Source organism: Aplidium turbinatum, chromosome 14 (assembly GCF_918807975.1).
Source record: "Aplidium turbinatum chromosome 14, kaAplTurb1.1, whole genome shotgun sequence".
Taxonomy (NCBI): domain Eukaryota; kingdom Metazoa; phylum Chordata; class Ascidiacea; order Aplousobranchia; family Polyclinidae; genus Aplidium; species Aplidium turbinatum.
The window spans coordinates 15,955,029-15,980,890 of record NC_137485.1 but is presented as its reverse complement, the minus strand read 5'-3'; the positions used below and the strand labels follow the sequence as shown (position 1 = coordinate 15,980,890).

General features: G+C 37.1%; 1 protein-coding gene across 1 annotated transcript in view; it reads right to left on the bottom strand.

Moving 5' to 3' along the window:
- Positions 1 to 25,862, bottom strand: part of LOC145783114 (dynein axonemal heavy chain 1-like) — a 95,449-nt gene that overhangs the window by 30,805 nt on the left and 38,782 nt on the right. The window contains exons 22-54 of the mRNA XM_082594888.1: positions 25,642 to 25,791; positions 23,064 to 23,231; positions 22,393 to 22,557; positions 21,731 to 21,852; positions 21,154 to 21,259; positions 20,389 to 20,602; positions 19,824 to 20,008; positions 18,392 to 18,474; positions 18,106 to 18,219; positions 17,621 to 17,858; positions 17,307 to 17,477; positions 16,446 to 16,535; positions 16,062 to 16,173; positions 15,581 to 15,802; positions 15,173 to 15,345; positions 14,642 to 14,781; positions 14,151 to 14,283; positions 13,697 to 13,870; positions 13,021 to 13,140; positions 11,929 to 12,087; positions 11,294 to 11,413; positions 10,442 to 10,582; positions 9,955 to 10,086; positions 9,679 to 9,865; positions 8,881 to 9,054; positions 8,295 to 8,327; positions 7,525 to 7,709; positions 5,301 to 5,429; positions 4,626 to 4,730; positions 4,136 to 4,332; positions 3,525 to 3,684; positions 2,530 to 2,714; positions 1,801 to 1,970 (exon numbers count right to left, since the gene is read on the bottom strand). Of these exons, the coding sequence (XP_082451014.1) occupies positions 1,801 to 1,970; positions 2,530 to 2,714; positions 3,525 to 3,684; positions 4,136 to 4,332; positions 4,626 to 4,730; positions 5,301 to 5,429; positions 7,525 to 7,709; positions 8,295 to 8,327; positions 8,881 to 9,054; positions 9,679 to 9,865; positions 9,955 to 10,086; positions 10,442 to 10,582; positions 11,294 to 11,413; positions 11,929 to 12,087; positions 13,021 to 13,140; positions 13,697 to 13,870; positions 14,151 to 14,283; positions 14,642 to 14,781; positions 15,173 to 15,345; positions 15,581 to 15,802; positions 16,062 to 16,173; positions 16,446 to 16,535; positions 17,307 to 17,477; positions 17,621 to 17,858; positions 18,106 to 18,219; positions 18,392 to 18,474; positions 19,824 to 20,008; positions 20,389 to 20,602; positions 21,154 to 21,259; positions 21,731 to 21,852; positions 22,393 to 22,557; positions 23,064 to 23,231; positions 25,642 to 25,791 (4,957 nt within the window). The remainder of the gene's footprint in view (positions 1 to 1,800; positions 1,971 to 2,529; positions 2,715 to 3,524; positions 3,685 to 4,135; positions 4,333 to 4,625; positions 4,731 to 5,300; positions 5,430 to 7,524; positions 7,710 to 8,294; positions 8,328 to 8,880; positions 9,055 to 9,678; positions 9,866 to 9,954; positions 10,087 to 10,441; positions 10,583 to 11,293; positions 11,414 to 11,928; positions 12,088 to 13,020; positions 13,141 to 13,696; positions 13,871 to 14,150; positions 14,284 to 14,641; positions 14,782 to 15,172; positions 15,346 to 15,580; positions 15,803 to 16,061; positions 16,174 to 16,445; positions 16,536 to 17,306; positions 17,478 to 17,620; positions 17,859 to 18,105; positions 18,220 to 18,391; positions 18,475 to 19,823; positions 20,009 to 20,388; positions 20,603 to 21,153; positions 21,260 to 21,730; positions 21,853 to 22,392; positions 22,558 to 23,063; positions 23,232 to 25,641; positions 25,792 to 25,862) is intronic.

Sequence of the window (25,862 nt, the reverse complement as noted above, 5' to 3'; positions counted from 1 at the left end):
CAGGGTAAGACTAGGCTACCAAATTTTTTTCTAGCTTTCGTCAAAGCAAAATCATGCGAAAGTTAATAAAAATTTATCTGTGTAAGTTTGTCACTCTCAATGCACAGAATGCTCAGTGCGGACAACCTTTCTTGAGACATTGTCGATCTCAGTTTATTTTTATGCTTTTGAGCCTTGAGAAAGATCTCTCTCCTGAGCAGTTAGTGACCATTAAGCTTAGAAACAGTCTTAATATTGCTTCCACATTAGGAAAGGCAGTGTTAATTTTTTCCTTGCACATAGTTTCATAAAGTTCTCCATGAGAAGGAAATAGATTGCTTTTCTGTACCGGTAAGCCCTTGGTTTTGTGTTTGTCTCACGTACAAATGAAAATGTAGAAGTTCATCAGTAAGTTTCGGGTCAACATCTTCCGGATACCCTTCCTAAGTTTTATACTTTGGTTGTCCATTTTCAGTTTTAGCCAAAACTCTGGTGGGCTAAGGTTATCACTATCATGGAGAGCATTGCACGCTTGAGGCAAAGCTCCCTATTCTTCTTGCAAATGATCTAAATCTTCTTTGTTAACATCAGAAGGAAAGTTGATGCTTCTACTCTCAAAAAAAAAAAAAAAACTAGATTCTCCAAGAAAATCAATAGACCACTAGATTATTTCAAAAACACTAGATATAGTGAAAAACCACAAGGAGTGGCAGCAGTGGCGTAGCTAGGGGGGGGGGGGGGAGCGGACCGCCCCGGGTGGCACGTCTGGGGGTGGCACTTTCAGACCACGATTTTTGATTTTGATTATAATCTGATAAACAAACTTCATTTTCACATGCTTTTTCTTGAAGGGGCGCCAAAATCTGAATCCGCCCGGGTGGCACATTCCCTAGCTACGCTACTGAGTGGCAGCCCTGATGTCAACTACAGATACTGTTTTTTGCAGAGAAGACTACGGTACGTTAACATGGAAGCTTTCAGCAGAATGCACGTAATAATTGCCTTTATTGTGATGCAAACGACGTAATAATGACTGTTCACAACGTGGTTGAAACCAGTTGTGTATAGAATTTTCCACTCTGAAAAGCTTGATATATATATATACTTTAGGTAGGGTTTAAACTTGTCAAGTTTTTAAAAGAATTACAAACTTCGAAACCGAATTTCGAGGCCCCTGGACGTTGAGGCCCTAGGCTTCAGCCTGCCTAGCCTATTGGTAAATCCGGCCCTGCTTCCAGGACATGGCCCGGCACCGCTCCGTTAAGTGTTTGTTACCAGGCTACACATAACATAAACCTTTATTCACACACTTAATTTCTGCTCAATTATTGGTTATACTGAGGCTACGGGTAGGCTATCTACGTTTTGTAACGCAGCGTTATTAAAGTTGGGAAATCGCTTTGGTTATAAAACTAGGAATGATAAGGAAAAGAAAACGTCTCCGAGATTCATAATAGACAAAAAATATTCGTTCGCTGAGGAAAAATAACTTATTTGACTGAAACCAATCCGTGAGTCAAAGAAAGTTTAGAAACGTTGAATTAAGTGAACCAAATGCCACTCTTGGGCGGTGGTATTCTCTGCATAACTAAACCTATTAGCTTTACACATGGAGGTTTACTTTTGCAGAGCATAGCACCGCCCAAGAGTAGCATTTCGTTCACTTAATTTTGAATTAACTTATCCAGGCCTTAGGCCTATATCTAAACAAAGATTTTTTTGCAAAAAAAAAAAAAAACGTATTTGAAAGTGAAACAATGCCAAGAATCGGCAAGTGGTGCAGCTGGTTGTTATTTAAACATGATTCTTATTGAAAATTACCATCCAAAAGTTCAGGGTTTGAAGAATCGATGTCAGTGATCTCTCCGAGAAAGGTCTTGGCCACGCTCTGCAGTGCCTCATCTGGCCACTCACTGAACCAGTCGATCGTGCAGCACGTGATCAGTGACGGAAACATTCGCAGTCGAGCGCGGAATATCTCGCCGATCGGGCTGAAAAGCAACGATCGGTTTTTGGCGATAGCTTCCTCAGGGAACACAATTAGCTCACTTGCAATCTACATCGAGAGTTAATTTGAACAAAAAAGCTATCCCTACGATGATCGCAAGTGCTTAAAAAAGATGATTACAAATCACAGATTGCAAAGTTAATACCAAATAACAAACAAATAGAAATTTGCGTTTGAAAGTTTTCCCTTTTAGAAATTTTCTAGCCATTCAACTCGGGAATGGTTGGATGATGTCCCACATCATAAAAGCCTCTTTTGTCTTTGCATAATGTCAAGCAGTAAGTCTGAGGATTATTTACAACATCTATCGGTAGATTTCCGCTTGTGAATCTAAATCACTGGCAAAGCGAAACAACAGTGTCTTTAATATTGAAAAAAAGTTACAAAGTCAATATACAGTATGTTTATAGCCCCAAGCACAAGAAACTAAACTCATAGTTTAGCAAAAGTTTCTAAACCAAGTTTTTCTGTTTTAACGGCAGATGTGTCGCAAACGTCTGAAAAAATTCGAATAGGTTAACGTAACATATTCAGTTATTCACCTCATGCACGCTATGGTGTGTAGATTTGATCTCACTCGCTTTGTGAAGGCATTGAACAAGTTGGACTTGGTTGGGGGAAGTCCCTGGTCAATCACGATTGGTTTCATAGCAGAGAAGATGTTGTCCAGATCATCAATAGCGTAAATGTTCGGTACGTCACCGGAGTTAAGGATGTTGTTCAAGTCCTGATTGAGACGATGAAGTATTTCAAAAATTTCTTTTAAGTTTATTTATTAGAGATATGCAGAACTGCAGTAGAAAAATCTCACAACAGAGAAACTTGGCGTCTCATTGCCTACAACCCTCGACGAGAGGAAGGAACTTAATGGTGATGATTATTAGAGGTCAAAGACGCTTAAAACCTTTGAAACCATTTGCTAAATCCAATGTTTTCATCGAAGTAACTTTACATTAATCGTTTCTGCCTGCAAAGTCTACTGCAAAGGGGGCGGCGAGGAGTAAACTGCTGCCAATAGCACTCTTTACGTAGCTTACTCTGTCTGTAAGACACCAAACGGGACACACCGAATTTGGAGAAACTAGCCTGACCAAACTTTTCACCACCTGTCTTGAACTTTGAAAAGCTCTATTTTTTATGAATAGGGAAGCAAAATTTTGTTTCCTTAGGAAAGTTTCCAAAAGGAAAGTTCTAACTTCTGCCATGTTTCTCTAGATAATGTCTTAGACTAAGTGTCTATAGTCAGTCTCTTTTGCATTAAGTGTCTCTCCAGATCAAGGCAATCATATCAATCTCTCGATCACTTCAACTGCAGTGTGACTGTAACATACAATTTTTGTAAAAACCTGCGATTTTTAAAGCTACCGTAGTCCGTTTTCTGTTGAAATCACTCAAAATCTAAATTTCTTGCTACTTTGTAAATACTGTGATTGGCATCTACTTAACCCACAGTAGCCTACCGTTTCTGCGTAGCATTCACCTTTCTGAATATTATTTTAAAAGCATAAAAAAAAACATCTAAAAAAGCGGTATTGACCTCTAAGAACGACTCGCTTTTAATTTGAGTGTCACTGAACAAGAATGTGATTGGTTGATTCTGCAGTCCTGCTTTCAACATGCATCGCTTTATATCTTCCCTCCAGTCTGACACTCCGTAGTTCTTTGATAATTCAATTTGAAACAACTCATAGTCAGATCTGTGATGACAATTGAATGAAAATGCTTAAAACAACCACAACTTGAATCAAAATTTAAAAATACAACTTTCTATGAGTAGTGAGATAAATTTAGCCTCGTTATTATCATTATGGTCATCATCATCATCTGGTTGTCATAGCATGGTTAGGTGAAACTCTGTAGTTGTAATTTTAAGCGATAATAATCGTCGGAAAGCAATTATAAGCGGTACGTCTAAGATTTAGGTGGAATAATGATACAAAGACAGTGTTTTAAAGCTTTTTTTAGATTCCTTTTACCCAGGTGAAAATAAAAGATTTAATAAACATAAAAAAAAACATATCAACACGAATAATCTTAAATGTACTCACTAGCTACATACATCAATGTGTAATGTTATGTTACATCAATGTGTATAGATTTATAAGATTCTAGCACATAAATTTTCAAAAAATAGAAGTAAAACTTTACATGTAAGTTGCGAGTCTTGAAAGGCTCTGCCGACCGCTTCCTCCAACTCCAAGAAGAAGAGCGTTCCCGAGAGGTTGCCGAAGGATTCTAGAAATGCGACAGACATGTTGGACAGCGTCAAGAAAAAGCACGAGCTTCATTTGAGCAGTATTCACTTGATTGTATTCTTCGAGGAACTCTTCCATGACAGTCACCATCTGAAAGTAACAAGTAAATTTGCATTAAAGTTGTCCACTACAAAAGTATAGAGAGGTTTTACGATATAGTATGACTGTTGTAACATCTCCAAGTGCGTCATGTGATATTGTTTCCATTTGTTAGTGAATTTTTGAATTTCACGTGAAGCCAAATCAATAAATATGACATAAAAAGTAGTTCAAAAAATACCAACGACACTACAACAACGACACCTCCCTCCTTGCATCTTCATATTTCAAGAAAAACAATACTGTACATTTTTCATTGACTGATTCCTATACAGTTATCTTACTTGGTTATGGTCCTCAATGTAGCTGTATAGTTTGAATTCAGCATTTGGGTGCATGAAGTCTCCAAAAAGAACTGGACGAAGAGGGAGGACATCTTGTATGTCGAGCTGAAAACAAATCATATCAATACACAAGCAAATTCTTCTTTTGCATGTCAATGCCCGCTTTCAAATCTGTTTCCACTGTTGAGGCGTTTTAACTATTTTAAATATTTTTGGTCTTGAGGTGAATAGCCTACGCAGAAGACCAGTTGGCCGGAAAAGACTTACCGCTGACTAAGTTACTTTTAAATATTTCTACAAAAGTCAATGAGCTTGCTTAGAAGGAAGCAAACCAACAGATGAGAGTTCGATTCTCAGTTGGATCCATACATACGATTAAAAAAAAATTGCTGTCCAACTATTATACCTTTTACAACAATGTCAAAAATACCTCAATTGATTCTTCTTTAGTTAAGCGAGCTACACAACAAGATTCATAGACCTTTTGTTTATGGTACATCTTTTTTAGAACAAACAAACTTCGTTTCACTTTTACGAGAAAGGATAAGATCGAAAACCTTATAGTAAAAACATAAATTTCCACAAAATATTAAAGGCGAACATCCTCCTTCACAAAACTTTTATGTGAATTTAAGATATTTTTTCTTCAAACCTTGCAATTGTGTGTTGTGTTACCTTAAAAACTTCAGTTATTTTGCACTCCAGTTGCTCAGAGAACCAGTCGCTATCTTCTGCGCAGACAAGTCGATCTTGAAACACACGGCAACTTTCATGGAACCACAACCTGAGAAGCATCTCCTTGGACTGCAGCAGAAAAGCAAAGTTTTAGTCTTTTCCGACAAATTTCACTCAGCAAAAAGTGCCATTTTTTTATCGTTTGAACGTTTAGCGGCGTTCAATCATGTAAAATGATACCTTTTTGCTGGCAAGAATATGTCATAAAGATTTTTCTTCATTACAAAGGTAAATACAAAATCGCTACAAAAAGCTTGAGACGGTTTACGCCAGGTGGCGAATAAGTGGCTTGTGTTGATGCAAAAACAGATGCAACATTTATAATGATATGAAGCTAAACAAGACATTGAGAAATATAACTTGCAGTTTGCAATATATCCCCAGTTTGAGCCGTTTTTTTAAAACTTAATGGGACAGTTAATTAACCTATAGTTTAGCTTCATATCACACGGGTGTGGCAGACTTGGTGACCAGTTCGGTCCTTCTGCCACTCCCATCATCATCAGCAAACAACCTAACTCACATAGTAATCTTGTATTGTTTTTTGTTTTTTTTTCACATGTGCCGATGATGCAAAATAAAAGAACTTCTTCTTCTTCTACAATACTCGAAACATCTAGACCAGAGGTTCTCAACCTTTTAAAATTCAAGAACCACTTTAAAAAATTGTGTCTCAGTCACGGACCACTACTCCCCTTCCTCATCCCTTCTCTTTCCTCCTCCCCTTGTAACGAACAAATGTCATTTATTGCTTGCTAAGTCATAAACAGTAATTGGTTTTAGAAAGAATGCTACATTTAGTGCGAACCTTGAGCTTGCACATTTGAGCATAGCATATCCAAAGGAGGTGTAATACTTGAAAGACTCAATCGGAGTTCATCTTCGACTTCAAGTCAAGAACAATACTTCGTTTTTATTGTAACCAATGCAGAAATTCACATTCACTAAGATAAGAAGTTGCAAAAAGTAAAATAATTTTCAAAGCTTTCTGAGACAGTTGTGGATACTCATGTGAAGCTTGTATCCAAAATTTTATCAAGCTCACTCTCAGGTGGATGCAACATATTCAATGTATAGTGTCACTGGTCAGCTCACGGACTGGAAACCCATGAAAAACTCTGAACGTTCAAATCACCAAAGTACAAGTTAAATTGATCCTGCAATGACGGAGTATGGTCAGAAATAAAATGCATCAACAGTTGTTTATTGATTTCAGCATTTTCTGGTTTCTAAGTGAATTCGTACAATTGATCAAACATGTCAAAGTTGCCCTGCAGTAATCTTGTCTTCCAAAGATAAAGTTTTTTCGTAAAATCAGATACTTTATCACTGAGGGTAATTAAATTTGTCTTGCTTTCCTTGCAGCAATGAATTAAGTTTGTTCAGTTGTTCAAAAATGTCAGCCAAATAAGCCAGAACAGCAACCCAAAAGTTATATCGTTGAAATGAGCAACAAGCTTGGATTTTTTATCCAAGAAACTCTCCGCAACATCACGTAACTCAAACAATCTGTTAAACACTTTGCCCTTGATAAACAGCAAACTTCAGTATGCATCAGTATCGCTGTTCATGATCAAGATCCTTATTCGAACATAATGAAGCAAAAATACGACAATTTAGTGGATAAGCCTTGATAATATTAACAACTTTTATGCAAAGGGTTAAAAAACAACAATTTCAGACTTTGCTCGAGGACCACCAGGCAAATGCCCGCGGACCACAGGTTGAAAACCCCTGATCTAGACCGAGTCGCCGCCACTGCCCAAGGGTGGTAAAAGGCAGAGTCCTTCGACCCCTGGAGTGGAGAAGAAAGTTCACGAGGAAGAAGAATACTCCATTTTTTTACTATTTGATCGCAATTTATGTTTCATTTTTTTATCAATCGTTGGACATTTTCTAAAAAAAAGAAGCGTTTGAGAAAAAAATTCTTAAAATTTAAAAAAAAAAAATTCTTAAAAAAATAAAATTCTTAAAATTAAAAAAAAAGAAAAGAAAAAAAGAAAGTGAAAAAAAATTGAAGTAAAAAAAATCGAAGTAAAAAAATCTTTTTTTACTTCAATTTTCAAAGGAGGTTTTCAAAGGGGATTTTCAAAGGGGATTTTTCAAATTTTCAAAGGGGATTTTTCAAAGTCAATTCTCAATTTTCAGAAAAATCTTTTTTTACTTCAATTTTCCCAATTTCCATCATCAGCATCCCTTGGAAGACTTTGGAGAGATCGCGGAGATTGAAGGTGTAGTGAGACTTCGCGGGAGTCGGGAGGAGTTGGGTTGTTATTAAATCGTATATCTCCACGGTGCAACTGACGATAGATGAGCAGAGATCTTGCAATTCTTCGGGAGCTGCCTGAGCTGGATTGGCAGAAAACAAAATGAAAAGTTATTATAAAGCTACATAGTGCATATCGTTACCAGGTCAATTTATCTTAAAACCTACTTTCTTGACTGCCACGAGTGTGAAGTTATTTTTACGATAGCAGCATCCTTTAAGTAGCGTCGTCAACTTCAATCTTATGATGGCAACCGATTAGGTTGTATTGGGATAGATCGCAGCACACGTTGAAAACAAACGGAACAACAAGGTATAGCGTTGACAATTTGCAAGCGTGGGATATTTGAGCTCAATATGCAAATTCACAAAACGTGTTTTTCTATACATTTGTTTTTTAATACATTTTGTGTTTTTCAAAGATTGTTAAGTTCACGAATAACCGTTTAAGTAGATTTAAAATTACAAAACAAAAAAAAACTGAAAGCATTTAACCATGGAGATACCATGGATCATATACTGTGCAGTTCTGAACATGCTATTTAAGTCAATTAGACAAAAAAAAAAAAAAAACGGAGCCCAAACCCCAGAAACCCAACATGATTTAGTAAACGATTCAGAAAGTATGCTGCTGTTTCCAGAAGTTAAATATTGGTTAGTCTACTCACGAGCAGCGTCTTCTAGGTTAGTTCTCAATCCATCTGAAAAGTACAGACGTTAAAGATAAACCAATATGATAACGCGAAGAGGATGCATTCTTATTGCATCATCAAATTTTGAGTATAACTGTATAATGTTCAAGATGGTTCAACAATATATGAACAATTGAACATACACAGGCCTCCCTTCAATACATGATAAATGCAGTAAACTGAATGAAACTCTCATCGACTTTCCTGTGTAATGTCAATGGAATAACACGTAATTTGAGTTGTAGAGTAGCTTTGAATTCAAGGTGACACATACCAAAAACATGTATGGTTGGAAGTACATTTCGATTCCGTTGTATTCTTTTACTTAATGTGACGAAAACCTTACGCTCAGTTGTAGAATTACTGGCAATCGAGAACTTCACGTTCATTAGATGCGTGGTTAAACTAACCAAAATTTGCTGTTTTTACATCTGTTTTCATTGTTTTTGCATCTATGAAATGGCTTGTCCCCAGACAGAAACATCCATCATTTTACATTGACTCCGCCTGCAAACGTTGAATCAATGTAACCCAATGACAGATACGTGCAACAAATACTTACTCATCCAACTGGATACGATCGTACTGAATATCCTAGACTTGCTTTCCAGCTCCATTTCTGTGCATCCGATGTAGTTGAAGTGTCGGAGGAATCGAGCGGTAATCGGATTCCTTCCTCCTCCGGGAGGACCCATCGCACACAGGAAGGTGATGTCAACAAGAGTATGAAAAGATCCTAACCATGAAGAAGGGTTCTTAGAATAAAACATTTCTTTGATAGCCAATTTTACTTTCATTTATTTCAGGACAAGAAAGCATATTCGCTCCTTCATGGCTGAAAAACTGACAACTTTCAGCACTCATGAAAAAACAATGGATTGAAGTGTTTGGTACAAACTCTTTTACAATATCACAAATGTAGATACAAACGACCTGTTTTAGCCTGATGCTGCGGGTTCGCTGTGGTAGTAGCGGTTTTCACCAGCTTTCGGAACGCAGTTCCGTAGTCATGTGCCATAACGAATGGTGTTGGAGTCAGTGCGTCGTATTGTCCGTTACGTAGTGTTGCGTTACGTTGTGTTACGTTGCGTTAAATTGTGTGTTGCGTTACGTTGCGTTAAGTTGTGTTGCGTTACGTTGTGTTGCGTTCCGTTGTGTTGCGTTACATTGTGTTGCAATAGAATATTTATGAGCTACACAGAAGCCATTTCAAACCGTCGCATAATATTGATGGTAATGAGGGATAAAGCCATCAACAAAAAAACGCAGCAAAACGTTTTTAACTTCTCGTTTTATTGAAATAGTCATACCACGTAGAACGTTAGTATGAATCCCGCATAAACAAAATAGCATTCCTTACCGATCGCTTTGCGGTCGTACCATCCGTTGTGATCCATCCATTGTCTCAGCAGTTCAATAGGAGGTTGAGCTCCGTACTTTTCAAGGGACGGCATGTTGAGATCATCGATGAAGAAGACTGCATACTTTCCCAGTGGGGGTGCAAATACCCCCTTTCGTCTTTTGTCAAGCTTACCGTCAATGAGATCCTACAAAAAATTGTTTACCATTTTTCACAAAGTTTTAATGCTGTAGAATGTGATAACAAAATATGGATGTCTTCAGACAACGGACAGACCTGTGTTTGGTTAGCTGAAGTCTTTGCTGAAAACATCATAAAATTAGGAATGTACTTCGATGGCATTCCTTTGAGAAGTTTTTCAGCCAAAACTACAGTTTTTCCTGTTCCGGTGGGTCCGACCGTCAGTACCTGCAAAGGAGAAAAAACAACAATTTCAAAAACGAACAAAGATAAAGCAGAACAACAAAAGTCATTGAAACTGTTTTAGATTAAAGTTGGTTAAGAACGTTTTAGAAGGGAAAAGATTTCTGCAATTTTCCAATAAAATTATGTTAATTTTATCTCCGTACTTTGACAAGGTTTTCAGAAAACAATACTTAATTTGTGTCAGAATTTCGAATACGTTATGTAATAATATTACACTAAAAGTGGCATAGATGAATATATTTATGACACAGAGAAACTCGTTATTTGGTCTACAGACTGCATAACAGAACACAACAGAGCAAGATGCTAAAATAGCGCACTCAATGGACAATAATACCTGTTTTCTGTAAGTGAGCAACATTTCCAACAGAGCGGATGTTCGCACGGTGTCAATGGTGGGTACGATGATATCAGCGTAGGACATTGAAGGGGCTATGGTCAGCTCAGGAGCTGTCTCCATCCAATTTTTCCATTGAATCTTAAGTGGAAGGTTAAAAAACATCATGATGACAGATAATGTGCACTTCCAGAGAGGCGAGAAATGACGATGCAAAATGACGTCATTTTCTTAAACTTCCAGGGAGGCTTTTTCAAACGAGAAATAACGATGCTATAAGTATAATGAATATCAAGTAGGCTACACGACTGGATATAGTTAAAATACCTACAGACTAATACATTTTCATATGCCAACCAATGTATTTACAGATTGATACATTTACGGACGAATACATCAAGCTTTAGTTTTAGTTTGTATGCAGTTGATTTATTTCCATTTGGCTAACGGTTTAAAACTAAAAAAATTTGGAAAAAGAAAATTACACTTAAGGGATATAAACCATCATGTGTCAAGTAATAAATCTTATAACTTCTTTCTGGTAAAAAGTTCTGTACGTAAATTGAACTTGTAAGCATTACTATGCTTCGTTAAGTTTGAACAAGATGATAAAAATTGCTTTAAATTAATTTTGGAATAATTTGCAATGGGCAAGACTTGGGCGATCACTACCGTAAAATAACGCAATATCGGAAAAGTTTGAATAACATCTGGCAACACTAAAATTTAACACATTCTTTTATTGGCAGGTAGTTGGACATCCTATGCTATTAGAAATCCTTGATTTCTTTGCTGGAAATTGCTATAGAAAGTTAGTGATCAAAGCAAGAAAATAAACCAAAATTTGCGAACTTCGTGTGAATCGGTTTTACACGTCTCGTCCTCGTCGGCATCATGGTCAAAGTGCGTTAGACCACCATCGTCCAACAGGTAATCATACACAAGACCATCGTCTGGGAACAAGAGATCGATCTGCAACGTGAATTAATGTCGTATCTTGTAATAATTTTATGTAGTATATTTTCAGTGAGTGTTAAAAATAAACGTAATATCATATATTACAATTTATTATAATATATATCCTGTCTTGCAATAATTGAGCAAAAACATCTGGAAAGAGTATTCATAGCACCGCAACAAAACAATTTTAAGTTGAAATTGATCTTGTATAGTTCTTGAGACAACACTTTTCATGACTAGGGAACAGTGTTCCGAAAGCTAATGCAAACCGCTGCTACCACAGCGAACCCGCAGCATCAGGCTAAAACAGGTCGTTGGTATCTACACTTGTGAAATAAACCTTTCACAAAGTTTGAAGACAAGCATCGTGTTTTTCTTTACATTGATTTACTCTAAGAAACAACTTTTACCGTTACTAACATAACAAAAAAAAATGAATTTTTGCAGTTGACTGGTTGTTGCGATAATGGCCTTTGAAGCTACACATCAGTATAATGTAACAGCACCAACTGTGCTATTTCAAATACCATTTCCTCTTCCATTCGTTCGTTAAGATACAGAGAAAATTTCTTTCTTCCATCATTATCGATGGTTGCTCCAACACTCCACACTAGAGAAAAGAAGAACCAAGGTTCTATCAAATCTGAAATTGCTTTAAGTTGATGTTTGGAAGGTTCATGATGACCCTGGAGAAAAAGTTAGATCAAATTTTTGGTTTGGTGGCTTTTGATGATGGGACATTTAATCACTCCACAAGTGATTACTGACATTTAACACTGTCAACCCCTGAGGTTGGAATGTGTAACCCTGTTTGTGACATCAACCCTATTTGTGATGTCAACTCTGTTTGTAACGTCAAACCTGTTAATGACGTCAAACCTGTTTGTGACGCCAAACCTGTTTGTGATGTTTTTTGTATTATGATACCTAGGCAAAAGTTTAGGTTAGCCTATATTTGTTTACTTGTGATAGGTTGATTTCTTTGGTAAACCAATTCTATTCGTGCTTTTTAACTCATCGGTGTATATTGGTTTTCACATTGCATGCCATTGGGTCTCCATGAAATATTTGGAAATCTTAGTAATTAGACATGTGTGTGAAAATTAAGAACCACTGCACTAGACATTAATCTCCCAAACAAATTTGGCACCACACATACAAAATCTTGATGTGCGTTTCTTCCGTCAGTTAGGCCACTTACAAAACCAAAATTAATCTTTTTGGGATAAACAAGTGTGATTATTGGTAAAACAAACTGTTTAAATATTAGCTGCAACATGGATAAACGTTTTTATAACAAAAATTCACAGCGTCTTCATCACTTAAAGAAAACGAAACCAAGTGCTGTAAGTCTGAGTTCGATTCTTGGTCCGGAATGTATTCTGTATGGTAGATATAGTGTTGAAAAGGTAGTGATAAAGGTTGTCGGCCAGCAGTTGTAGAGTGACAAAACATACTGTAGATCTTATGGCTATGACAAAAAATATTGGTATAAATTTAAGGTTGAATTAATGTGACTCTCTTAAAAATGTCTTGTGCAAATAAGTAATATTGAGCTGTGAAACTATGAAACAATAGCAAACTATTAAAACACACTGACTAAACATCAAGTAAATTACCTCTTTCGGTATCAGAGGAGCAAAAAAGCAATCGAGAAAATTGAGCAGACTGAAAGTCAAGTTGGCATCCACTGAAGGGACTATTTCCTTCACATTTTTGCGGATGAATGTCACTGACGACTACAACGCAAAAAAAAAGGAAATCACATCGTTATCCAGCCAGAAAATTAGTCCTATTTACTTACATTCATATTCTGCAGACGTTGAGTCAATAGTAATAGAGGTTGAGTTATGCTTGTGTAGTGAGAAGCACGAATTTTGACAATTGCCATAGTCAGCTCAGACATATTTCACTTAAAATGTGATTTACTCGTGTCTGCAAGTAATAAACTGAGCTCTGTGAAGAAGAAGAAGCGTTCTTCCCGGCCGTCAGCACAAGGCTGAGCACTCACTAGTACAGCGAGCAGCAGTTGCGATTCGCTAACCATAACGGTGTAGCTTCCACGCTAACCATTCAGACCTCCAATAAACGATAAGTTTCTGGGCAGCGATAAGTTTTCTGGGCATACGGTGCGATACTGATAAGCCCAGCCTCAGGGCGAAACACGTGTCTATCGCTGTCAATTCTTGCTACAATCGGCTGCCCAGAAACCCAAACTGAGCTCTGTCGCCCGTCGGAATAAATATCAAGTCAGTTCAACAGAAAACATGAAATCAAAATCCACGGTTCACCAACCTCCAAAAATTTGTCAAAAAGATGTTGCAGTCTGTCAACGTATGGTAAGATGACGTTAGGTACCCGCTTCAACCAACAAAACACAAAAGGGTTGAGTCCTATGTAGCCAGGCTCCAAGTACACCATTCCACATCGAGATACAGTGGCAGGGGAAGCCACGGCTAAATCGGCAACCTTGAGGGAAGGATTAAAAACATTCAGTTGGCACATGATTACATGCATGGTCAGAAAAGCAAATGCTTGTTTAGTTCTTTAAAGTTTATCGAGAAAAATTAGACCAACAAACTGCTTGAAAGAAACGACTCGCTGCACATTTACGACATTTATTTTGCTTTTACTACGCATTTCTCTTTTTGCCAGACAATGCCTTTAAAAAAAGTTACAATGTTGAGTTTCAAAGATTGCACAAAGCTTGACAACTTTTTGCGACAAAGTTTGATTTCAAAAGCTAAACCTCAAACATCATTGTCATGTGGGAAGTGAGCTTGATAATTTCTCCACTGCTCAAACACAGCTTCTTGTTGTCATCCAGAACAGTGTTCATGTTCTCGATCCAAACAGCGTCCACTGGTCCATCGAACATGTACCTTGGGTGACCAAGGGTTAAAACGTTAAAGAAAAAACAAACAAATACAATGAACACTGAAATCTAGTTTCTACTATTACAGAAACAATTCAAGTAAACAATTCCGTACAATTCCGTACCGTATCAAGTAAACAATTCCACTTAAGATTAATTAAATTATGCTTTAACGTCCCGGGGGCAACAATATGAAGTCCAAAGTTTTTGAAACCAAGTTATGTAAAAAAAAATAAAGTGGGAAATTCTTGATAGTGTACAGTAGTGCTAAGTAAAACTCTTTAATTAAAAATAAAGTGCATTTATGTCGGTTCAACAACAGATCAAACTACATTAACAAAAAAAAATTAATATTTCCTACTGACCATCTCTTATCCGCATCTGTTGCTGCCACCCCCTGCCTTATGAGAGTTGACAATATCCCATCAGTCCATTCATGTGTCATGGCGTCGAACTCGCCATACAACTGGCCCATCGTGATCGATTTAGGGTTCAGAACATTTGTCTAAAGTAAGAAGCAATCAAAGTAGGATGCGACACTTCTCACAACGTCGACGCAGCCAGTTAGCATTTCTTCTTTTCTTTCTTACAGCACAGAAGAAAAACAATTTAAGCTTAATTTAAATTTTCAAATCAGTGCAATATCAGTAATTTAAACTATTTTTTTTATCTGTTGAATGCTAACAGATAAAAGTTTCTGAATGTTGTATGCGCTCCAACAAATAAATCATTAAGCTTTATGAAAGAACACCCAGTTTAATTCCCATTTAAGTATGAATTTTGCACATGTCAAAAATATTTCTTTAATCTAAATTTAAACCAACGTAACTTGCAGTCCATACAAGAACATGCATGTCTTGTAAGCGTGGAAATTGCTTAAAACTTGACTAACTTACATGGACAGTTTCATAAGTCCCTCCACTAATTGATGGTTGGCCGGCAAGACGTGTCAGAGCTTTTGCGAGCACGTTGTAACATTTTGTCTTCCCTGAGCAGGTTGGCCCCACCAACATGAGACCATGTCTTACAACTGTGGTCTCATACAACTGTATACACTTTGTAACAAAGCCTGGAAGATTAAAGATGTAGTTGTCATATTTGCATGAAAGTGGCCTAAATTATAATCGTATATTGGTAAATCGCTACAGAATTACGTATATGTCTTAGAGTTGACAGGTTTTGTTTTTCGAAAGAAATCTTTCTTTATTTTGAGCCCATTTCTAGTCTGAGTTTTCAATTGGTAAACAAAGAAGGCATATTCCTGTAATGGTCATTCAATTTAAAGACAAACTTTATCTCCATACCTTCTACCGCCTGCACACCCAAAAGAGGACACGATTCAATGATGGATTCCATGAGGATGCCGTAATCAATCGCTTCCTCCTTAATCTTAGGAAAAAGATCAGAGACAATGCCGCGGAAAAGCTTCAAGTCATCCAGGAGGAACTTGGGAACATTTACATCTCTGATGGCGCGAAGGCAGATTACTTCCTCTTCCATGTTCGGATGTTCTCGTTTTAGGTTGCCTAGCAACAGGATGAGTAGGAATTAATATTTTTGCAATGATAAAAATGGTTGTAAAATTTGAAAAAATCTGGAGCAGTTGACAATGGAATTAAAAAAGTCAAAATTTGAAAATAATACGCAGGCAGATATTAGCGTTTAAATTAAGTTTTTACTTAAGTTTGAGACGTTGAAAAATAACAAAAAAAAAACACGTCCACGTATGGCAATGCAAAACGATTCTACATATCCATACTGTCAGGGGTAAACAGTTAATCCTACCGGCAGCTGAAATAACAGTCTTCACAGCTCTCATTCCAAAGTCGTAGTGGTCTTGTGAGCTCAGTTGTTCTGAAGAAAGCTTGAATGTTGACACAATCTTCTTGGCAAGATGCTGAACGAATCAATTTTCTTTGTATAAGCAAATTTCTGAGCTATTTGACTTGTAGTGTAATACAGTACCGTATTCACACTTTGAACTGTTCGCTGCCTTTGTGGGGGCAACAGCCAAATTACGGAGTCAGTCTGGAACTACTGAATCTTTATATAAAAAAAAAATTAGCTGCATTAGACCATGTACTGTAGAACTTACGCACAGGGTAAAAAGATGAATGATCCTATAGGCAATAAAGCGTAAAAACAAAAAATGCAGGTAAACCACCGCACCTTTGCATCGTTGAATCCAAAACTGTAAAGGGAAATTTCTGCAATCATTGCGTAATCAGGCACCATCATTGCCACTGGACGAAACAAAGCCTACAAATACAAGATGAGAATAAATAGCTAAAAAAAACTTTCAAAACAATTATAGACTGGTCTTCTGAATGGTTGTTGTTTAAGACAGATTCGGCTTGTTAAGTTGGCTTTACGCAAATTAAAAACGAGACTTAGATTAAAAAACTGCCACTGCTCTTTCACTTTCAAATAAATAAAATATAAACAATAAACATATTACCGTAAAATATGTTAAAGAAAAAAAAGAAATCTAATAAAACCGTTTCTCCACTGAAAATCTGAGACCAGGTAAACTATTTGCTTGGAGACTTTATTTCCAGAGCTATGAAGTCGGAGTCGTGGAGTCGGTGGGATTTTGGTGTGTCCGGATTCGGAGTCGTTAAAAAAATGGCCAACTCCGGCTCCGGTTTGTTAAAAAACTATAAACAATAAAATTTTTGTTTGCAATGCACTTTTTCAAAATATTGTTTCTTATTCTCTGTATTGCGCTCCAAACTTTTACCAAAAAATAGTAGTGTTGGTTCTTGTCAGTTTTGTGAAAGTCTCCGTTTCAACTTTGATTACAAATTTACTGAAATTAATTTTTAAAAAAATGAAAAAGGACAAAATTTCAGAAAAATCTGGCAACCCTCTAAAATCTGGTAACAATGAATTCGGAGTCGGTCTATTATAAACCCAAAAGTCGGAGTCGCATATTTTTCGCCCGACTCCATAGCCCTGTTTACATTGTTTTCAATGTCTATAACAAAATCCGTGAAAAAGGATCATTTGCCACGCAACACTGTACTGTACCTTCAAGTTGTCTGGGAGCTCTGTACGTCCAGCGTACCCGGGGTTCATCGTTATGAATACAGCACAGGATGCTTTCAATAAGATTTCAACACCCTCAAACATAAAACTCTCCAACCTTCCTGCTTGTGCGTTCTGTATTGTTGCGATTTGCTGAGCCACGACGGACAAGACCTGCAGCAAGAAAGAATTAGAGCGTTGGTAGATTTGAACTCTGCACTTTAAGATTATGCATAATTTTTTGTACCGGCTTGAAATTTCTTACATGCCTTGCGTGTTCTGTTTGTGTTTCAAACATATTTCTTACACGTCATTACCTCAATGTCAATTCGGTTAAATTCATCAAAGCAAGCCCAAGCTCCAGAACTGGCCAAGCCTTTGAAGAACTTCCCCATGGCCATGAAGTCAAGCTGGTCACTGCAGTTAAACACCACGGTCTGGATGGCTAGAGCTTTGCCGAGATCTTTCGTCGTTTCGGTTTTTCCTGTTCCAGCGGGCCCAGCTGGAGCACCGCCAAACTTCAAGTGCAGGGCACCAGTTAAGGTAAGGTAGCATCTGAAATTTAAAGAACAATTTGATGAAAAGTTAGTTATTTATGTGACGTAAACAACATACAAGACATCAGTCGTATTCTTAGAGAAAAAACTACAAGCAGTATGCACGCTAGAGAAAAAAAGGAAGCGACGAAAAAAACGCTGAAATATCCCAATTTTCGACAAGCCACGAGAAAACTGACCAACAAACTAAGTACTGTATAATAAAAAATACCGACAAAAACATCACTCCACAAAAGTCTTGTTACCTGTCTGTCAGTGGGGTAATGACTAATCTACCAGTGTTTCCAAGGTACTCGTAGCCATATGGAAACTGCGCATTCACAGCTCGAACAAACATGTTGTCGTTAATCCAATAATATCTAGAAGAAAACACGAACATACAAATTTATGCAACAGGCTTAGCAATCCATACATTTTATTAACAAGAATGTTATGCTCTGAGTGATTTGTTTGCTTCTTTTCCCCAAAAAATCTTGTTTGATGAAATATAATTCCAAAAAGTGAGCAATCAAATAAGCAATAAGTTCCTACCTAAGTTGACTGATCCATTCAAAATCGTTGATAGTTTTGACAAGCTCGTCGCACAAATTTCCCACAACATCTCTGGCATGTACCTGAGTATAGTAATCTGATAACTCTTATGAGCTTACTAACAATTTTGTGATAAAGAAACCATGTATTCCCTCGCTAATTTTATATCCTTGACTATGAATTTAATTTCTTGGATTATATCAGGGGTGGCGAACCTTTTTGCGGTCGCGGGCCACTTTGTCAATTACACATGAGTTATCGAGCCGCACAACTTTTTAATCGTAACCTACTATGAAACCTTTATAATCGACTCAAGATATTATTCATGAAAAGTAACAAACGGCAGATGAAAGTAATAAAACCCATACAGTTGAAATTATCTTACGCAGAATCGAAACATACAACAGTAAAAAATAAAAACAAATCAACTTGAGCAAAAAGGATAGAGCAACAGTACTTGCACTGATAATGAAGACAATTTAATTTTCGAAGCGTTTGCTTTCATATGAGTATGATTTCTTCTTTTTTTGGCTCTATCCTTTTTGCTCAAGTTGACTAAATGTTTCGACCATTATGCTCCGAAACAACAAATCAGTTAATGAAATTTCTTTTTCAAACAACAAACAAAAGCCCATGCGAATCATACAGCTGAAGCTATCTAATGCAGCATTGAAGCATAAAATATTAAAAAATAACATTGAAGCATTGAATTTTTTTGCTTCGTGGGATTTTGGAAAGTTTTTTGCTTGACTAAGCGTTCAATATTAGGTCGAACAGACGATGTGGCAACTCTCAACTGCATACTAAGATTTTCATCTGTCAGCCTCGACCTGTAACGACTTTTTGTAAAGTGCATTTTAGAAAAGAACTGTTCGCATAGGTACGTGCTGCCGAAAACAGATAACCATTTGAGAGCGTGAGCGGCAAGAAAATAGCAAAGGAAAGGTGTACCAGTGCAGGCATAAAACAGCTTTGAGATGTCTTTTGTCTTTAATGCATGAGCGATTGTCAAATTGTTTTGCGGGCCGCACAAAATTCTTTGACGGGCCGCAGGTTCGTCACCTCTGGATTATATAATCATACTTTTGTTTTATTATTTATATTAACCATTGTCACAATTCTCTCTATCTCTTCGACGAAAAGAGACTTCAATATCACGTTACCGTTTTAAAGTGACGCATACCTCGTTAATTTCATTATTCTTCTGAAATAATGTCCGCTAGTTTCTATAATAATTAATTAATCTCAATAATCCAAAACAACTAATACGCAATTCAGATTTATAGTTCCAGTCTTTTCGGTGTTTAGAAATAAGACTTGAAGCAATTAAAACAAGTTCAAATAGAAATTCGACAAAGAATAACAATGAGTAACATCAAAGAAGATTCCATTAAGCAGGAGGATCAAGCATTACTTTCTTCTCAAGACCTACCTCAATGACAATGAGAGAGGACATCATCATCCTCTGCAGAGCAGTCAGTTTTCCTCGGACCAAACCAACGAGATCATTAAGCATCCCGATCAACGTCTCATGTAGCTCTGGAAGTTTCCCTTCTTCAATAGCTTCCTCTACCATCTTCGCCCAATATACTTGGGATACGGCAATCACAACTTGACCTGAAATAATTGAAGATGTGTTGCCGGCATTCCGTGTCAAAACAGAAACAAAAAATGACAGAGAAGCGTAGAATTTCACATATGAAAATGAGAGATCTATAGTAGAAGGCTACTATATGAATAAATTGAATATATACCATCCAGAAAGATTGTAAACGTTCTGTAATAACATTTCGTCTGGACGTTCAAACTCTCTCTGACATAACTACTTTTGAAGTGCTTTTTTTGTTACGAATGCTTTAATTTTAGTTTCTTGTCATTGAAAATCTAACCGAGCATCAATATGAGATGATTCTCACAATTTAATATTTCCACATGAAACATACATTGAGTTTATATCAACAACCAATGGCATGAAGCATCATATTACATAACCTCACCTGGCCAATGCAAAACCCAATCCGTTCGCTTAGTTCGAGGGTAAACGGCCACAGCTTTACGACATTCGTTACGAACAGACTCTTTCATAACCCTCTCCACCTCACCAAGCCAATCCTCTACGTTGCCAGTGGGATAAAGCTCCTCCGAAAATTCAATTTTCTCCTCCTCACCGGATACCATCTCCGACATCCTCATGTCCGATTCGAAGTGGATCTGCAGACCAGTCGGATGGAATCAGCATTGAGATGAATTGTTGCGGGAAAGTTAATATTTTATTATGAATACTGCATGCAAAAAGCGCTTCTATTCTATGGTAAAAAAAGAAAGTTAGTGGAATGATTTTTAAAAGCAGACGGCAATTCAATCTGTTATTTGTCTGCAATTTTGAAAAAAAAAAGTTTGTGCGAGTTTCTTTTTTCATCATCATCAGGTCTCTTTCTTTCGCCAAGGATTGGAAGCAGCAATGAAGCGCGAAGTTTTCTGTTGTGAAAGTTTTCGATTGCAGTTTTGTAGTAAAATCTCGTCTAGTCTTTAATAGACTAGTTAAAAGTCATTACTCAAAATTTATCTCGTTTTTTTTTAGCATAAAGAAAGTCCAAAATATGCTAATGGCATAGATTAATGCAGTTTAATAAATTTAACAATTTAGAAAACGAAAAAAGATCAGAAGAAAACTTTCAATTTTTTATAAAGTGAAACAGCACAGTACAGGAAAACACAAATGAGTATAAGACGAAAATACTGTCTTAACGTCCTTGCGGTACCTTGAATATATTTTCAAAGCACTTTCTGAGATGGGGCTGGACGGCTGTAGGATCTTTCGTTTGCGAAAGGATTTCTAATAGCTCATCATCGGATAAAAAGTAAAATCTAAAACATCGCAACATCTGTGTTACATTGAGTGAGATTAAGTTAAAAAGACAAAAGAGTTACAAATACTTCTCCTTTATAGAGAAATAACATGGAAATGTAAAAAAGAAAATCAACAGCAAAACCAGTTTTTGATTGCTACAGTTCAATTAAGTAGATTCTTATTCTTGACACTTTGATGTAATGGTGCAACACGGATTGACGATGTTGTTCTAAACAAGCAAACTTTGATAAAATATAAATTTGTTAAAAAATCCAAAGTTCGGACGCTGGTTGAAGAATCGTTTCAACAAACGAAAATCTTTCACTCATCTATATCACAAAATACCAAGCGTTGGTATAACTGCACTATCATATGAAAAGCGCACAAATGTCTTGCCCGAATCTTATCCAAACTGAAACATGGCTGTCAAAAGTAAACTACTGCATAACACACATAACCGGGAAAGTTTAATATAAGATTTAATTTACCTTGGGAAAGCTGTGCGTTTTGTTTCAAGGTATTCACTCAGACCTTTCTGAACTTGTTCCAATAACTTATTGCACTCCTTTAATTGTTCCAGTAGCCGAACGTCCGGGCATAAAGATATAACCTGATGTATGATTATTTTGGTATTTATAAATCGTTTGTTAGCTGGAAATGAAATATTGTTACTTGATTACCAACGATTCAATGATAGTTAGGTGACAATGCATGGTTGGTATGTGAATTGTCAAGTGTTTCCTAACCTTTCTGATTACGGCATACTTTTAATGAGACAAGCGTTACACAGCACCAATACAGTACGAACATTCACAACAAAGGTGAAAACCTTTGAAATACAATGTACAGTATTAATGGAAAAAAAGTATATATAGGCCACAAGGATCAGACCAAACCAGAACAAGAAAGTGTTAAAGAAAAACACTCTACAAGATCTATCTCTAACGTTTCTCTGGGTCCACCAGTGTTGAATCATGTAAAAATAAAGAGAAGATATCGGCTTCACGCCCGGATAGCCCATTAGTTCGAAGCACCATTGTTTGAATTCATTGGTCAAAGTTGTCCATCAGGAGCCTATTTTTCTTTACACTATTTATGACCAGTTGCCAGATGACGTCCAACACCACGTCACTGCCAGATCACGTCATACCTGTCTGTTTTCCTTAGCACTTTTCATAATCTTCCTCCACATCCTTTCCATGGTCTGATAGCGCTTCCCCTCCACAGGGAGTTGCCGATTGATGTCATCCGAACTGAATATCGGCTCCAGATAAAGCCAAGAGCGCTGACATATCATCCACTCATCCATGACGTCCTGGAGGATTGAAACAATCGATCTTTACGAAAATGCAGGGGTGTGCATATCTGGTCTTTTTCAACAACTTGATAATATGTACTTCATTCGCATGTCATTTAAAAAGAGATGCATTACATAATACCAAGAAAATTAAAATATTTGGGAAATGTGAAATTTGTAACATCCAAAAAAGAGACTGAATTTTGTTATAAAGCCTAAAAGTATAAATAAAAGAGTTTGTAAAGGAACACATGAATGTACATAGTTGAAACATAAAAATAGAACGTCAAAATACACTGTTGCGATCGATATTTACTCTAAAAAAACACTCAAAACGAAACTATAAACTGATTTTTTTTCAAGTCATATAAAGAAAGAAGATAAAGAAATTAGAGTTAATAATTATTAATAACTAAAAAAATACAGAAGGTAAAACGAAAAAATCCTTTAGATATACCATAGATATGTATCCTGCATACATACATATTAACAATATGTATGTGTATTATGGGAAAAAGACATGCCTGCGTCATGTTTAGTCTGCCATCCCATACGCTTATTCGGTCTTCGAATGGTTTCTTGTATGGTGAGAACGACATGGTCTGCGTCATGACAATATGGTCATCGAGAAGTTGTGAAGCTTCTTCTGGAGTCTTTATGATAAAAGTTCCAGTTTCTTTGTAAGGTTTCACCTAGAAAACAATGAAGATGCAATAATTATTATTGACCAATGACCGTACTTTTCAGCTAACCTAGTTTAAACTTAATCGTGTTCAAGTTTACGTCTGGTGGTTCCGGCTACATAACCGGGAGGTGAAGGCCCTAGTTCGAAAGGGAGCTAGTTCGACACCGCTGAAGAGCATGTGACTGCGACTTTGGTAAAGTGACCAGAAGATTGGCTTCCTTGCCTTCCTGTCCATTTAATCCAAATCTTCAATCACAGAGCATAAGCCTGGATACGACAAAAAGATTTAAAGTATAAGTCAACCGTGAAACAAGGAAGCCAATATCTATATTCAGCCATGCTGGAGCAGTTTTCGTATTCGATGACGTAGATTTTAACATTTTTTGGGTCGTTTCCTTGTGGTAATAAAAATATGAAGAGCTTCATTATTTTACTGCAGTTGAAGTTGTATGACAATATTGGTCAGGTCCAGGGGCGGCTCGCTAGTGTGTGCTGCGGTGTAAGTTTTTACAAAAAGTTTCTCAAATATCTTAGCGTTTCTTCTGACCAAAATGTAGTTTATGTTTTCTGTTCACAGAATTGCTGACTGTGTAAATTATTTATTTAAAAAAAAGGGGCAATTACTTTAAACCCGTATCAACGTAAAGTCAATCGGGGATCCGCGTAAAGCAGATACAAAAAGTTGTACTGTTGATAAAAGTTGTACTGAAGAGGATTCAATACCCGAAATCGCGCGATATGCAACATAAGAATTTCAATATGTTTCTCGGCAGCCGATTTGTAGTTGATTGGATGGTCTGAATGGCTAGCGTGGAAGCTACGCCGTTATGGTTAGCGAATCGCAACTGCTCGCTGTACTAGTGAGTGCTCAGCCTTGTGCTGATAGCCGGGAAGAACGCCCCTTTCTTCACAATGTCCTCTGCCCTGGCGCCTGCTGGTTTTGTTGGCTCTTTTCTTTCCACAAAGATAAGAGTTAAACTGACTGGTAAAGCGGTGGTCGAACTATGAGCCCAGCTTCATGGGCGAAACACGTGTCTATCGCTGTCAATTCTTGCTACAAATCGGCTGCCGAGAAACATATTGTTGATTGGATGGTCTGAATAGCTAGCGTGGAAGCTACACCGTTATGGTTAGCGAATCGCAACTGCTCGCTGTACTAGTGAGTGCTCAGCTTTGTGCTGATAGCCGGGAAGAACGCCCCTTTCTTCACAATAAGAATTTCAAATTGGAAAAATGCAACAGAAGAATTTCAAATTGGACTTTGTCTCACTTTTATGCATGTACTCATACAATTAACATGTAGGCCTACTCTAAAAGGTCGTCGTTTATATTATAGTGTTCACATTTTTCTTAAATGTGTAAATTATATTTGGCAACTCTGCGTGCTGAGAAATATTTTGCTCAAGGTTACAATAAAAGAAACACTCAACCGTGATGTCAACGAGCCGCGTGTTTTCTTGAGTTGCCAATACAAACTAATAGCAAAAGCTTGTGCTGTGTTACAAACAGCACAATTCAGAGTTGCCAGGTTGGCATTTTTTATGTTGTTTGGCATGAAAAAATCCTGTTTGGCATTTTTTCAAAATGTTACAGTTTTTTGGCCTTTTTTGTTGTTTTTTTGCCCAAAAAATTTTGTTTGGCATTTTTTAATTTGGGCTTTTAAACGTTATTCACATGACTAATCACTTGTTTGGTTTTAAGCTTTGCAGCTGTTGTTTATGACTGACCAGTCAGGCCTGCCTCCTGTTACTGTAATGAATATTAATATTGTACTAATAGGCTACTAACATTGTTTTACCATGTGAGTTACATTACCCTGTCGTGCTCAGATGCTGTGACGGCACAATAGCTAGAACGTGTTATTCACATTTGTTTGTGATCGTCCCCTTCAAAATATTACACAGTTGCGAAACTCTTAAATAAGCCAGTTTTACCTTAAACTTTTATCACAATTTAGAGCTGAAAACACGCTCAGAATGCACCTAATCAAACGTGATTTTTTAAAATTTTCTGGGGGAGGCCCCCCAGACCCCCCACTGTTGAATTCGCCTTTGGCGAACACGCAGCACCTCCATTTCTACAACTCACCAGCCGCCCCCACTGGTCAGGTCTGTGTCAAAGGGTAGCTAAAATACGCACCGATGCACTGATAAATACATAAATTAAATTCAACTAAAAAGGAAGCTGGAATGCATGTATTTTTATAACCTTTTCAAAAAAATTGTTACTTTAATCGCAATTTCAAGCTTTCTTTAAAAAAACGATGAAATTTTCTTCATTTTTCACATCAAAGTACCGCAGCCAATTCATTTTAATCTAGACCGAAAACTTTTCGTCTTGTCTTTGCCTATCGATAGGCCTATATACCTGGATTTTGTCAATAAGTACAAATTGAAAAAAAAAGCTGATGTTATCACCTCAAACTTAACGGGTTCCCATTCTTTCTCCATCTTATCAAGGGCCTGTTCAATGCTGTATTCCTTGCCTGCAACCTCAGCCACTTTCGCTATCTTGTCAACATGATCCTCCAAATGCATTTCCAAGCACTTCTCAAACGTCAACGCCGCCTGCATAGACGAACAATAAAGAAAATAAATTTTCAGTTCAATGAAGCCGTTAGGTGACGGTGGTGGAGGAA